This window comes from Pleurodeles waltl, chromosome 3_1, assembly GCF_031143425.1.
Source record: "Pleurodeles waltl isolate 20211129_DDA chromosome 3_1, aPleWal1.hap1.20221129, whole genome shotgun sequence".
In the NCBI taxonomy this organism is placed as follows: Eukaryota; Metazoa; Chordata; class Amphibia; order Caudata; family Salamandridae; genus Pleurodeles; species Pleurodeles waltl.
This window is the reverse complement of record NC_090440.1, coordinates 87,059,761-87,072,718: the sequence shown is the minus strand read 5'-3', so window position 1 is coordinate 87,072,718 and position 12,958 is coordinate 87,059,761. Positions and strand designations below refer to the sequence as shown.

General features: G+C 43.8%; 1 protein-coding gene across 2 annotated transcripts in view; it reads left to right on the top strand.

Moving 5' to 3' along the window:
* The first annotated feature begins 457 nt into the window (after positions 1–457).
* The window catches only part of ANO1 (anoctamin 1), a 616,593-nt gene continuing 604,092 nt past the window's right edge, over positions 458–12,958 (top strand). For both annotated transcript variants that reach the window (XM_069221899.1, XM_069221898.1), the window contains exon 1: positions 458–590. In XM_069221899.1, coding sequence (XP_069078000.1) covers positions 542–590 — 49 coding nt within the window. In that variant the 5' untranslated portion in view covers positions 458–541. The remainder of the gene's footprint in view (positions 591–12,958) is intronic.

Here is a 12,958-nt window from a genome sequence, read left to right as displayed (position 1 = left end):
TTTGACCCCATCAATTCCAAAACATGTTCACCACTAACTGAGCCGGACTTCCCTCATCACCTGCCTGCGAGATGTTTTAGGGCTAGCTGCAGTCCCTGGCTCTCACGAGGAAAGGGGTGTTGTTTGGAGGTCGGGGGGGTTGAAAGGGACATCAGGCTATTGGAGACACCTCCCACGCCAGTGTACCTGGAGGAGAGGGTGGGCTTCTGTGGCATACTTTGCAAGTGACAGCAGTAAGCGCAACTTTTTTCTGTAAGCGAGGAGGAGGAGGGCGTGGACGTGTCATCGGGCTTCAAGCCGCTGCCGTCCCCGGTCCGCACCTTCACCCCCCGTGTTGTCTCGACAGAGCCGTGTTTTGGGAGGGGGCGCAGATGTGCAAGCTGATAGGTGTGGCCAAGCCGAGGATGACAACATGTCAGAGCCTCACGTCGGTTTACAGTACACACTGCGCCGAGACACCCCGCAGCCGGCACCTCGCGAGCCACATGCGATAAAACAGAGGCTCCTTTTGGCACCAGGCGCTTTAACTTTCAGCCCAGGGATGGACACGGAGGAGCGCCAGATGCACCCCGGGGGCGGCCGCACTTCAGGTACGTGCCGATGGAAGGTGCAGGACTCTCAGGTCCCGCACGTGTTTGAAAGGAAAGTGAGTGTTGCCGGGTGACAGCTCTGTCTGTATTTATGAGCGCTATAGAGTTACGGTTGCCTTATTCGAGGCGCTACGGGGAGGAGCGTATTAGTAATAACTAGTTGCTATTGCAGAACAATTGGCAATTCGACCCGTGATTTAAAAGTGTTATGGCAACTGACACCTGATACATCATTTCTGACAAGGATTTTTTAATGTTTATTTATATCCTCTGGCGACGGCATCCGCATTTTACCTACCTTCAATCCGCCTTCCTCCACCAAAATAGTTCGCAATGACACCTCCCAGTTCCACCAAATGGTGATAAAAAATGCATTAATACATTTACACCAAGGAGGGAAGTAGTTTATGTACAGTAAATCCAGACTTGATGTCCAATCTTGGCTTCCCCACTGGACCATTTGTGTGATCCTGGACAAATCGCTTTATTTTCATGTTGCCCCATTCTGCTGTTTGTACAAACAGGAAGCGTCACCGAGCATCCGAAACAGCATCATTAATTACTTTAGAAGGCTTCATAGTTCCAATGTGTGGGCTTCTGAGCAGACAAAGAGTTAACAATATTGCAGGATGTGACGGTTTCCTTGCGATGGATAGCAATAATTGAGTCGACGCTTCCTAAAAATAGCGGAAAGTGCACGCATTCTGGAAATGAGATACCAGCGCTCTGCTGGTGCCAGACCTGCTTGGCAGAATTTTGGAGTGCACAGGGAGGACACATCGAATGAATGGAAGCAGACTGTGTAGCGCATCTCTTACACATGGCTTGCTTCAATGCGCTTTTTGGCTGAACGAGTGGATACACCTAGAGCTCAGGAAACGTTAACACCTTTCTACAGGAGAGCAAGACAATAATGCCTTGCTCCTGATCACGCAATGTGCTAATGGGTGGAGCTAATATTATTATAACCCAGGCCTCGTGATTTGCAGAGAGGCTGTTTTGAGGGTTATTTTCACTTAATGCATTTGATAATTTTAGATTGTTAAAAGTCGCATAACTGATAGTGTTGAAACGTGATAAAAAAAATATAGATTCAGAAATGTTCTATAGTTGTGATGGAGGTGATGAATCACGTCTGTGGTAGGTATATTCTGATGTGCAAATACAGGAGTACGCGTTTTGTGTATTTGTTTTCTGCTTCTGGGGTAGACTGTGAAGGGAAGTCAGTTTCGGGTTCTCAGTTGCTCCCAGTGTCGTTCATTGATCAGCCCATTCATTCACCGTCACCCCTGGCATGTTTTTTTTACTCACAGCTTTCTCGCTCACTGACTCACCAGCCTATTCGGTCTTTCACTCACCAAACATCCGTCCACTCTGTCACTCTTTTACTCACTCACTCACTCACTCACCCACGAGGTCCCCTGTAAATTAATTTTTCCAACCTACCAGTTCAGCATCTCGCTTGCACAGTCACCCACTCACTCGTGCATGTGTTCATCCATGTGCGTGCTCACTCACTCACTCACTCGTTCATTCATTCATTTCACGACCTCCTAGTTCACCATCTGTCACATATTTATTAGCGCGCAGGCATATGTGCAGGCACCCGTGTGTTCACTTAGCCAGTTACTCATTAACGCATTCACTATTCCACTCACTCACCTATTCATTCATCCAATTGTCACTCATTCACCCGCCCACCCCTTCACTCGCCGAACCAACGCATTTATTCGTCCGCTTACTCATCTGCTCAGTCATTCATCAACCCACACACTAACTCAACCACGCACTCACTAACTCACGCACTTGTCCCATCCTTCTAACTCACTCATCCACTGAGTCACAGAGCTTCTCAATCACAAACTCACTTCTCGATCACTTGGTCACAGGCCACGCCTCTTGGACGGCTTGAAAAGTGCAAAGTGTTTTAATAATGATCGTGACGTGAGCTAGACCCCGCATCCCCAGAGGTCACAGTTGAATTAATCCTCAAGGCTGCCCTGTATACATTCCCCCTCACTGGGCCGGGCTATTAATAGGCCCAGCGGCTTCTAACTCACCGAAGTGTCTCCCTCTATTCCCACGGAGACTGTCAGAGCAGTGGCCGCTTGTGTAAACGGCCAAGATATTTGAGCAGAGTGCAGCCGGTTCTAAAAGTAACCCTGCGTGCTCGTCGAATCACAGGCCAGCCGAGTCTCCGATGGAAGATACGCAGAGGATCACAGCCGAATCGAACGCAGCTGGGATTAAACCAAAAACCGCAGTGTCCTAGTGAGCAGAACACCCCCCGCAGCTTATTCATAGCTCGTTCAAGGAACCAAAGAGTGGTGACGGGAGATGCAAACGTGAGGCGCTATTTACTGATTCGACGCCTCGTCAGGGGTAGTAAGCGCTATACAAATACAATTATCCGATTAATGTCAATAAGCAAGTTCGAGTAGCCGGGATCAGTTGGAGGCCGTGGAAGAGCGGGGGCACGAAACCGTTGAAAAATAACGTAAAAACGCATCAGGAAAAACAGTACACAGCCCTTGCTAGCAATGGCCATATACATATTGTAATTGAAAATTGCATTTGTATAGTGCTTAATAACCCTGAGGATGCGTTGAAGCGCTCTGCGGAGAGTGGCACGCTGCGTCGGAAACAATGATTAAAGTTAAAGTCCAACAGTAGATTAATAATATCTGCTTTCTTTTTTTCCTAGTGGATGAGTTGTGGTAAATTTGATAGGTTTGTGCTCTTGGATGGTCGTGTTTTGATTCGGGATAGAATGACTGACGTGGGTTGCAAAAGGGAGGTTGTAAATTTTGCTGGGAAGAGTGGACATCTGCCCCTTAGCTGGGTGAACTGGCTAAATAGAGGGGGAGGAGTTTGAAAAGGATATTTATGAGTTCAAAGTCATCAGAAGGTGTGAGACGAGTCGGAGAGAGGAAGGATGGGACAAAGGTTGAAATGAATTTTTTTGTTATACAAACAAGTGAAATGAGCAAATACATGCATATATATCTGTAGTGACATGTACGGTTTATGGGGCATATTTACAAGTTCCTAGCGCCACCTCGCGCTGCCCTAGCATCACTGTTTTTGACGCTAAAGCGGCCTTTCTTCCACGCCGTATTTACAAAGTGGCGCAATGCAAGCATTGCGCCACTTTGTAAACCCTTGCCTCACATTATGCCTGCACCAGCCATAAACGTATACAAGGGGGGGGGGGGGGCTCGGACACAGGGAGGCCTGAAAAAATGGCACAGTGAAATTTACAACATTTCACTGCGCCATTTTTTCACCATTTTTAATGCCTGCTCAGAGCAGGTGTTAAAATAACGCACCCATTTTAATCAATGGGCCTCCCTGTGCTGCACTAGCATCAACATTTTTGACACTAGTGCAGCAAAGCGCCACAATAGCGTAAACCATTTTGACTCTATTATCCTAATGACCGCCATGGTGCGCCGTAATGTAAATATGGCACAACCATGGTGTTGTTAGGTGGGGCACGGGTGACGCAAGAAAAGTGGCGCATCGGAACCGATGCGCCCCTTTCTTGTAAATATGCTCCTTATTGGGCTGAAAAAACTGGAGGAGGTCTCTCAAAGGGGCGTGACCAGTGCAATTAGGGCGTGGCTTAAAAACATGTAAGCTAAAAATCTGTGCATTGCATGGTGTGCCGCCCAACTGTTATTTTGCTGCTTCGTCCTGTCATTGGGTAAATGCTTCAGTTCTGAAATGATGAGACGGTGAAAGAACTGCAACGAGTTTCTTTGAAGTAACGTCAAAGGTATGAAGGGTGGTACTGCTGCAGAGTTAAGATGTTTTTTTCACCCTGAGTGTGAGGACAAAAATGGAGAGTCCGAAAGGGACCCTTCTCAGCACTTGCTTTTTAGAACCGCCGGTGCTGAGCACCAGCAGGACCTGGCCCACTTAAAGCCCTGGTGATATGTATGCGTACACATATATATACTGCATTGTGCTCTATTGCAAAATTTGGGTGGTGCTTAATACCACCGTGCGGGGCACTGAGTTACTTGCCTACATGAGTAGCACACTACACAGTGTAGGATGTGTGGTTGGAAGTGTGTTATCTTTGTTTTGAGCCTGCGTGGGAAGTGTTTCTGCGTCGTTCATGATGACTGTAGTGAGGTTATTGTGTTATGGGATGCAGCACTTATCTGTCTCATGGATGAAGAACTGTGAGAGACAAGCACACAGTTCATGGGTTTCAGTGAGTGGGTAGCTTTGAACAGCTCTGCAGATCTCTTTTCTAATGTTTGTGTTCTAATGTTCACAGTCTACTCAGCCAGTTACCATACTGGATTGTCCTTTCTGAAATATTTTATTTAAAGTTTATGGTCCTGAGCAGGTGTAGGTTAAAGGGAAAGATGGGGATACATGTTTCATGGACCAAGAGTACACCGTTGACCACCGAAGTGGCTTCATGATACCTCCAGAGCTAGCTTTGCGTCCTCTTACCTCAGTATCAGTCCATTTTGCCATTTGAATGCAGAATCTCTGTGCATCAAACTTTGCAAACAGCACACTCCCTGACTGGACAACTTCTGAAAGGCTTAGAATTTGGTTATTGGTGTGAACACAGTGTGATTACTTTTTCAGTAATATCAATCAGACATTCTTCAATAAGTCGCTTTAAGTTAGTACACATAGGTATTTGTTAGCTTTCATGACTAGGGTTGAGTGGAATCCCTCAGCTATGTACCCTGAAAGAGAATCATGCAACACAGAGGGAGCTCTTTCCCAGCTTTACTTCCATCTTCGGGGCAAAACTAAGTGCCTGCTTCGGGTCTTGGCAGACAGGTTACTCTGTCACAAATGTGACGGTTATTCTGTCCGCCGTATTACAATTTCCATAGCATATAATGGAATCTTAATATGGTGGATAAGATGTCCCTCACGTTTGTGACAGAGTAACCCTGCCCGCCAAGATCTAAACCAGGCCCTAAGTGTTGTTGCACTCAGAAAATGCAAGAGAGAATTTCCGAATGCCCCCAGGAGTTATTTACAATTTTGTCCACCATATCATTCATTGGTATAGTGTGCTAAGTCAAAATGTTAAGTTGTTTTAGCCAGACAGACTGACCAAAATATGCAACAGGTGTCTCACAACAGTGTGGGAATGCAAACGCAAGATGCAGTGCATTGTGGTTCTGTTGGTCAGTGGCGATCAGTCCAGTAAGGTCATGTCCACCACTCTTACCTTTTCTCTCAGCAGAATTCGGCAAAGTCAGCCCTGGGGAAATCAGTGATACTTTGACTTAAGGAATGAGGTTGAGGGAGGTGGTTTCCTTTTGTTTGTGGTCACCTACACATCAGCAGTCCCAATGTCTGCACGTGGCCTTATCAAGGTACAGTCACAACTCTGACACTTTCAGAGGGTCACCGTGGTCTACGTCTCTACTGTGCAACACTTCTCAGAGGCTGGCACAACCTTAGGGAACTTTCCTCCAGGAGACCTGAGAATGAAACTGGATGTGCTTTCTGACCATAGACAATTAAAGACTCACCTGTTTAGGTTATGTCTCCCTAGTATGTATAGCGCAAAACATTGCATCCCCTTGTTTATGTTACTTTGGTTTACTCCACCAGAGGTTAATGACTACCCTAATGTTACTTGGAAGATTTTGTTAAATTGCACAACACTAACACGCTCTTGAGTAGCAGTTGCTCTATAAAACATTTTCCCTGAGTAAATCATCTGTAAATGGAAATTACCCTAGCTTTAATGGTAGAATCTGGTGCCACCATGCACCAGTTTGTGGAGGCTATTCAAGTGTTCATGAAGGTGACAATGGTCCAGCAAGTTCCATCATGCCTTTCTAAAACCTGCAAGTGGATTCGTGCATCGCTCCTTTTCTAGAACCCTAGCCTTCCAAGTGTGCACTCATTTGCAAAATGGCTGCCATATAGGTGAAGTGGCGAGGTACTTCGCATTGTGAGTCAGACTGCGTTGAGGCACACTATCCCTCTTTAAAGGTGTAAGATCAAAATGGTGACAAAATGGCATCTTACAGCAGATGCTACAGTTTATGCAATAAAGCTCTATGACCCATGCCTTCTTGAAAATGCACGTAAGTTCTCAAACACTCCCAGGGTCTCTTAGGAAAGTGTCTGGCTGTTTTGCAATCGAAATGTTTGTGCAAATGTGGCTTTCTAGCAGTAACTTGTATCATAAACTCTTTTTATAGCCTACAGTTGCTTTAAAAGAGATATTGTATTGTATCTCTACAGAGATAAAGAGAGAGAGAGGCAGAGGGAGAGGGAGAGTAAAACTTAATTTTTGTTTTACTTTATTGGATCATTAATCTCACCAAAATCTAAAGATAACGTTATTTGATGTTGGAATGATCACCTTACTCTCTGTGAAGGAACGCTGAGGGAAAAAAACACAAAAAGGGCATGGGGTTCACTTATAATGAGGAGCTGTACCCAAAGGAGATATTCCTGGAGCTCCTTGACCTCAATGGGTGTGTGAATGAAGTGTAAGTGCTGTGAAGTGGTGATGGGGGGGTTCCTTTACGGACTAGGTGGTCTCACACACTATATAGTGTCATGCTTCATCATTTGACCACCTAGCCCCACCCAGGTACGACACTGCCACCTGGGCGGACTCAACCTCACCGTTAAAAGAACGGGAGGGAGTGCGTACATTTTTATTATCTGGAATTAGTGGGATCCAGCTAAACTAGGGAAAGATATAAAAACACCTAGGCAGTTACCAGTGTGCAATCTACACTTTTAATAATGGTATCTGCTGGTGTGTTTAAAAACATGGATGGGACACCTGGGTGAGAACAAGGACTCACTGGGTCACCTATCTAAGAATGGCCGACATGTTTCTGCCCTCTACTATGAGCCAAGGAAGGTCTAGGGGCATTCTTCAGGGCCTAGGATCCCTAAACGTCATGCAATGCAGAGACAGACATCCAACACTCAGTAAGAGAGTGGGTACAGAAAAGTAAGAAATGATGCGGCCTACCTGAAGCGAGGAACTACCTAACCTAGGCCCCAAGTCTAAAGGCTACTTGCCCCAGTTTCCAGGAGGGGGAGTGTCCCCTTATAGTCACACTTACGTCAAAGGAGGCGCTCGCTATGCGCCTTATCCATCCCCTCACTGGACTGCTTGAGGTGAGGGAGCCAGGAAGGCTGCATCAAAGGTGATTTTGTTTAGTCAAAGGACTGGTTATCCTAGAGAACAAGTAGAACTAACTGGATGGTAAGACTGGAATGAGGATGAGTTACTGCAACTAACTGATGTCACAACTTACAGCCAGCCTTTAGCGTGGGTAACCATTCTGTCAGTTATGGGGAGGTTTGACACTGCAGTCTGGGGAGTAAGGAAGATGGTGTTCTATCACAGTGATGACGTTTCAACATTGGCCTACAATTATACTGGCTACCAGCAAATCATCAATGTACATAGGGGCATATTTACAAGAAAGTGGCGCATCAGTGCTGATTTTCCAGTTTTCTTGCGTCAGCCCTGCCCACCTAATGACACCACGGGTGTGCCGTATTTACAATGCGGCACACCACAGCGCACGTTAGGCCAACAACCTCAACATTTTTGACGCTATTGTGGGACTTTGCTGCACTAGCATCATAAATTTTGATGCTAGTGCAGCAAAGTGCAAGGAGGATTTGAGCGCGCGTTAAAAATGAGGCCAAAAATGTGGAATCTGGTAGATTTCACTGCACCACTTTTGCGGAATGCCCCCCTTGCATACATTATGCCTGACGCAGGCATGATGTGAAGCAAGGGGTCGCAAAGTGGCGCAATGCATGCTCTGCGGCACTTCGTAAATATGGTGTGGTGACAATTGCCTCCTTGAGCCACATTAGCATTAAAAAAATGACGCTAGTGTGGTGGAAGGAGGTGCTAGGGCCATGTAAGCCTGGCCAGTAGTTGCCAGCAGATATTGTGGAGTCCATTTATGTTCAGAACAATATCATTGACCTCAATGTTGCGGCACAAAGTTCTTGATTGTATGTTGGCTTAGTAATTATTGCAATTCCTTTGTAAAGTTCTTAAACCCCTCCTCAGCTTCTGTTACCCAAGGGCATTGCTATTGCTACATCAAAGGGGAAAAAAATAAAAAGGATATGAGGGGAGGAAAATGTATCCAAAGTTTTGAACCAATGCTACAGAGTTGTACATGACAGTCGAAGATGATTGACATTTCTTAAAAGCCTGAAGAAAGGATACCTAGTTAGAAACACCCAATCAGAAAGCCAAACATTAGCCTGGTTCAATAGGATGTAGACACATGCAGTACATGATTTAGTATTTAATAACATTTATTACTGACCGAGCTGAGGGCTGCAAGCGGTTATTTGTCACTGCCTCCTTTGCTATAGTATGATGGCAGTGTGGTATGAGGCACAACCTGTTTCACAAGGGTTTGTATATATATATATATATATATATATATATATATATATATATATATATATATATCTTATAGTGGCATATAGTGAGCCATGACACTGGACTTAACAAGTAAATGAGGTCTGACCACCTTTAGGAGGAGCATCAAAGTCCATTTCCTCTAGCTTCCACTCCGCAACTCTATGGGATATGCAGAACACTTATCTAGCAAAACATGCAGGCGTCGGGTTTTTGTTTCCTAGGGCAACATATGTATTGTATTATATTATATGATATTATATAATATTATATAACGTGTATATATATATATATATATATATAATATATTATATTACATTATTATATTATATATATATATATCCTGATGCAAAAAGGGGGGGGGGCTGCCCTGATTGCGTCACTTTGGAATAGCCAGGGATCAGTTGTTGATCAGCCCAGAAAAACACAAGGACTTTTGCACTTTACTGCTGTTGTCAGTGCACAGAACAGTGTTATCTGTGAGTCACACCCGTAAAGTAATGAATCTGCCTCCTATTCGGCTAGCTCCATCCATTTAATGACATGTTTAGTCAATGTTAGTGTTTTACTTAATCACAATGTATTTATATGTACATGTAAAACCTTCGTTGCCTTAATTACACAATATGCATACATAAAACACATTACTGTAATAATACAGAAAGTGACCTCTTCTGTAACACAGCTAGCCCTGCCCTCGTGCATATTTAATGCTAATGCTATCGTAAGGGGACAATTCCCTTATATGCAAAGGTTGTGGTTCCAGGCAAATGAGAGAAATAGTGTGTGTGCCTGTGGCATCTGATAGACAAGAACTCAGAGACAACGAGGTCATCAGGAAGTGCGTTGACTGTGGGCCCTCAAAGGTGCCCACTAGAAGGACTGGAAAGGTTACCCATGGATCCCAGTACTCCAGACATCCTCTTGCAGACAGAGGCAGTCACTCACTGCCCTCAACTGCAAGGGGGATCTTTGTCGCCCCTTTTAAGTGCAGCTTGGGTGCTGCCTGCACTATGAAGGATGGAGCAGGTGCCCCAAACTGCTGCTCTGTCTTTCAATAATGCCAAGGCTGCACACCATCTGTAACAGGGTGCACTGTCCCTGTTTTCTACCTGCACACCTATGGAGCACCATGGTGCAAACAGGACTTGTGCATCCAAAGTATAAAACAGCCCCAAAAGATCACTAGTATCACAAGCATGCAGATCCAAGAGACGAAAACTTTCATATAGAGTAGCAACCGATACACACCCAAAGAAGAGCGTATTATGACATGGTGAATATTGCTGCAGCGCCAAGAAATCCCAGCTATTACTTCAAACTACATAGTGGATTTTGCACCTTAGGCCCATGGATTGACGCGACAACGGTTTGAGGGGATGTCAATAATGAATGTCATAGTAATCAACAATAATCAAGATATTCAATAATCTAAACACTACACAATAACCACAGCAGTTTATTAAGAAGGATTATGAGTTTATTTCCCTTTATTAACAATGCTAATGTCACGAAAACATAAATGATAAGTATATAGAATCAATAATGGCTGATTACAACGTCTTGTATATATCTGAGTTTAATCAAAGCAAGCAACCAAATTATCTCAAGTATCATAACACTGATTAATAATACCAATATTTGCAACAACGATATATTATACATTAGGGCAAAAGATCAAAGAATGTCAATATAAATCATGAGCATGCAAAGATAAATTCCCTCACTAACCACAAATTAGCATTAACATGTTGGACTTCATGCAAAAAGAATTTAGAAACACAAATTTAGAAAACCATACTAACTCGGTTTAATATAAACATTATTGTCATTATGCAGCAATTAATCTATAAGTTGCAGCTGGTACCTATAAAGCAAGAGGCACATATAACAATCCAATTTCATACATTACCCATAGGACAACAACATGCAGTCTACTTCAGCAAGGGGATACCATCAGGTAAGTTTTAATAGGATCTGGTCTACATCAACAGCTAGCCCCACATCGCTAATATGACTCGAACCTCCACTAAGAACTCCCTCAATCTGAAAACTCCGACAGAAGTACTCAGAATAAGAAAATGGGAAGATCGCGAACCCCGAAGAATAGGGGACAGATCATTCTATCATTTTGTAAAAAGCTCACGATTGATCAGTACATGAGGTGTTATACAATTCAGCCAATAAACTACTATTAGATAACTGAAAGTTTGCTGACAACATTATTAGCTAAACACAATTATAACAGTTTCTTCTGCTCTTCCGTCTCGTCTGTGGCTCCATTGTTCCATCTCATCAAAACTTCTCTTCTCAGGAAGAAACGTCTTACGTAGTATCATCTACTTCCATCTTCGAGGAAGAAACCGCAAGTTAGTGACAATTTTACACAATAGAACAGTCAAACTCCTGTAATGACCTAATAAATCTGACCTTGTAACACCTAACGCCGCAACCCACTAGGGGTAGCTGTTTACACATCTATAAGCTATTAATCACACTCTTTCATGTAGGCATTGAGCAGCGGAAAATAACTGCGATTTTAACTGAAGTTTTGCTTAAACAGAGAACAAAATGAATAATGGTGACCATTTACAAAAGTCACCCGTTTTCCACATGTTCGTTCATCAATGATCAGCACATTATTGATTAAAAAGAAATCATTAAAAGTTTCCACTCCTACAATATCAAGCCTCTGCCCTTGGTTTGGTAGCAAGATACAGACACGGCTGGATGTTGTGGGCCCCTGAGGCACCTTGGCTTAGAGCCACTGCACTGACTGCACTATTGAGAGCTTCGCCTGAGATATCACATGCAGTGCCAGGCTGGAGAGATGCTCTGCAACTTAAACTGAATATTTAAATGTTTTCCAGAAGTCTGACCAAGTGAATATGCAAGCTGAAAGAAAAAATATAGTATAAGAGCTTTACATTTTTAAAGTGTTTTCAGAAAGTGGCTTAGTAAAAACATATCTGGCTCACCCCAAACCTCAGTTTACTGCTATGATCTCCCAAACAACCCTAGTAAATTCTCCCTCATTTATCTCCTCTCCCCAAACCCCATTTACTACTATGAACTCCCTAATCACTTTCTACAGACTCTTCCATCCTCCAGCTCTCCTTTATTCATCCCAAACCTCATCTTACTACTATGATCTCCCAATTAACACTTCTGGATTATTCCCTTCTCTATACCTCCATTATTCTATTCAAATCAACTAACAAACTCACATATCCTCTGCTCAAATTAACTCATACCACCCTATACAAATTCTAATACCGTACTCATATTTCCCTATACTAATCCACCAATAATCCTTTTGAGTTGCGGAGTAGCGTGCTCTTCGCGAAAAGAGCTATATATATAAATGACAATTGCAGTTATAATTACAATGTCAAGGAGATGTGGTAGATATATAAGGAGGTTAAAGAGAGGAGGGAAAAGGTGCAATTTACCCCCAGTGCTAGGAAACACCAAGATGCAGCCCTGTACTATTTATTAACAACTGGAATAAAGCTTTTCTTTACCTTACAAAGGTGTCACCCCACTACATTCCTGCATGAAAGCTCCTCTCAACAACCGTCCACCTCGCCCAATAGAGATCTGTCAAACACCTAAGACATGGTGGCCGTTACCTGGAACCGCTGGTCCCCAATCCTTCTACTCCAGTGCTTAATTTGCACTTATTTTGGAGGGCTGGCACAAGTGTCACAAAGGGAGAAAACAGAAAGCTGCAAGAGTGAGCTGAAGGGACAGGGAGTGGCTGTAAATGGATATAAGAAGCCAGAGATGGTTTTGGGATTACGCTACCTCAGTATTTCGAGCTCGCACATTTAATTGCAGTAGCCACTGATTTTTAGAGGAGGGCTTTCTGCACCGGAATCTATTTATTTACAAATTAAGCACTGCTCTACTCTCACCAAGGGCAGAACCAAACAACGTGTCTTGTGAA